Source organism: Rhinolophus hipposideros (genome assembly GCF_964194185.1).
Source record: "Rhinolophus hipposideros genome assembly, chromosome: 1".
NCBI classification, from domain to species: Eukaryota; Metazoa; Chordata; class Mammalia; order Chiroptera; family Rhinolophidae; genus Rhinolophus; species Rhinolophus hipposideros.
Window position 1 is genome coordinate 52,789,563 of NC_138047.1, and position 1,916 is coordinate 52,791,478.

At 48.8% G+C, this 1,916-nt stretch overlaps 1 protein-coding gene across 1 annotated transcript; it reads left to right on the forward strand.

Annotated features, from left to right (window-relative positions):
- Nucleotides 1–414: 414 nt before the first annotated feature.
- On the forward strand, nt 415–1,669 carry LOC308507038 (glyceraldehyde-3-phosphate dehydrogenase). The gene has a single exon (XM_081071281.1). The coding sequence runs from the start codon at nt 480–482 to the stop codon at nt 1,479–1,481; it is 1,002 nt and encodes a 333-aa protein (XP_080927407.1). The 5' UTR covers nt 415–479; the 3' UTR covers nt 1,482–1,669.
- The last annotated feature ends 247 nt before the right edge of the window (nt 1,670–1,916 follow it).

Genomic DNA, 1,916 nt, shown 5'->3' on the forward strand with positions numbered 1-1,916 from the left:
TCTCTTTAAAATAAATTTTAAAGCAATAAAAAGAAAGAGAGCTTTACAATGTGGGCCATTGTACTCTAAAGCTAGGAAGGACTTCAGTCTTCATGTGGCAGAGAACAAAAGTGAGGGCTGGAGAGACTCCAACCCAGTCCTCTCCTTTTGAGTCCCAGCTTTGGTGCTAATGAACTCAGTGAGCGTGAGTGAGTCACGTACCTGCACTGATGGTTTCTCTGAAGTGTGTTCTCAGATTTCATTTTTACTGTCATGATTTTCTCTAAGATTAAGAAAACGTCTTTTAGATTACAGACACATGTGTAATATTTTCAGCCCAACTAGATACACTTATAAAATTGGAAGAATATGGTGATCTTCCTCATCAAAAAAACAAACAAAAGATTGTCTACCAAGATGTATAAACTTGGCTCTCTGCTCCTCCCGTTCGACAGACAGCCGCGTCTTCCTGCGCAGTACCAGCACGACCCCGAGACACGATGGTGAAGGTCGGAGTGAACGGATTTGGCCGTATTGGGCGCCTGGTCACCAGGGCTGCTTTTAACTCTGGCAAAGTAGATATTGTTGCCATCAATGACCCCTTCATTGACCTCAACTACATGGTCTACATGTTCCAGTATGATTCCACCCATGGCAAGTTCAAAGGCACAGTCAAGGCTGAGAATGGGAAGCTTGTCATCAATGGAAAGTCCATTACCATCTTCCAGGAGCGAGATCCCGCCAACATCAAATGGGGTGATGCTGGTGCTGAGTATGTTGTGGAGTCCACTGGGGTCTTCACTACCTTGGAGAAGGCAGGGGCCCACTTGAAGGGTGGAGCCAAGAGGGTCATCATCTCTGCCCCATCTGCGGATGCCCCCATGTTTGTGATGGGTGTGAACCATGAGAAGTATGACAAGTCCCTCAAGATTGTCAGCAATGCGTCCTGTACCACCAACTGCTTGGCCCCCCTGGCCAAGGTCATCCATGATAACTTCGGCATCGTGGAGGGACTCATGACCACAGTCCATGCCATCACTGCCACCCAGAAGACCGTGGATGGTCCCTCTGGGAAGCTGTGGCGTGATGGCCGAGGGGCTTCCCAGAACATTATCCCTGCTTCTACTGGCGCTGCTAAGGCTGTGGGCAAGGTCATCCCTGAGCTGAATGGAAAGCTCACTGGCATGGCCTTCCGCGTCCCCACCCCCAACGTGTCGGTTGTGGATCTGACCTGCCGCCTGGAGAAAGCTGCCAAATACGATGACATCAAGAAAGTGGTGAAGCAGGCATCGGACGGCCCCCTCAAGGGCATCCTGGGCTACACTGAGGACCAGGTTGTTTCCTGCGACTTTAACAGTGATACCCACTCTTCCACCTTTGATGCTGGGGCTGGCATTGCCCTCAACGACCACTTTGTCAAGCTCGTTTCCTGGTATGACAATGAATTTGGCTACAGCAACAGGGTGGTGGACCTCATGGCCTACATGGCCTCCAAGGAGTAAGAGCCCCCTGGACCTCCAGCCCCAGCAAGAGGAAGAGAGGCCCTCGACTACTGTAGAGTCCTTTTCCCAAATTGATCCCCCAACACACTGAGAATCTCCTGACCTCGTCTCCATCCCAGACCCCCCTAAAGGGTAGGGGCTAAGGGAGCCCAGCCTTGTCATGCACCGTCAATAAAGTTCACTGTACCCAGCCAAAAAAAAAAAAAAAAAAAAAAAAAAAAAAAAAAAAAAAAAAAAAAAGATGTATAAACTTGATTCATAGATTCCTGCTACCTTCACTCTCCAACCCCCAGAGATCAATGCAATGTCCCCATCAGTGGGGACACTACGATCACTCTCCCATCAGTGTTGGCTTAGGTGGCTTCAGAAACTTATGACCCACACCCAATTTATGATGGGGAGACACATCATTACAAATGGTATTTTTCCAAATAG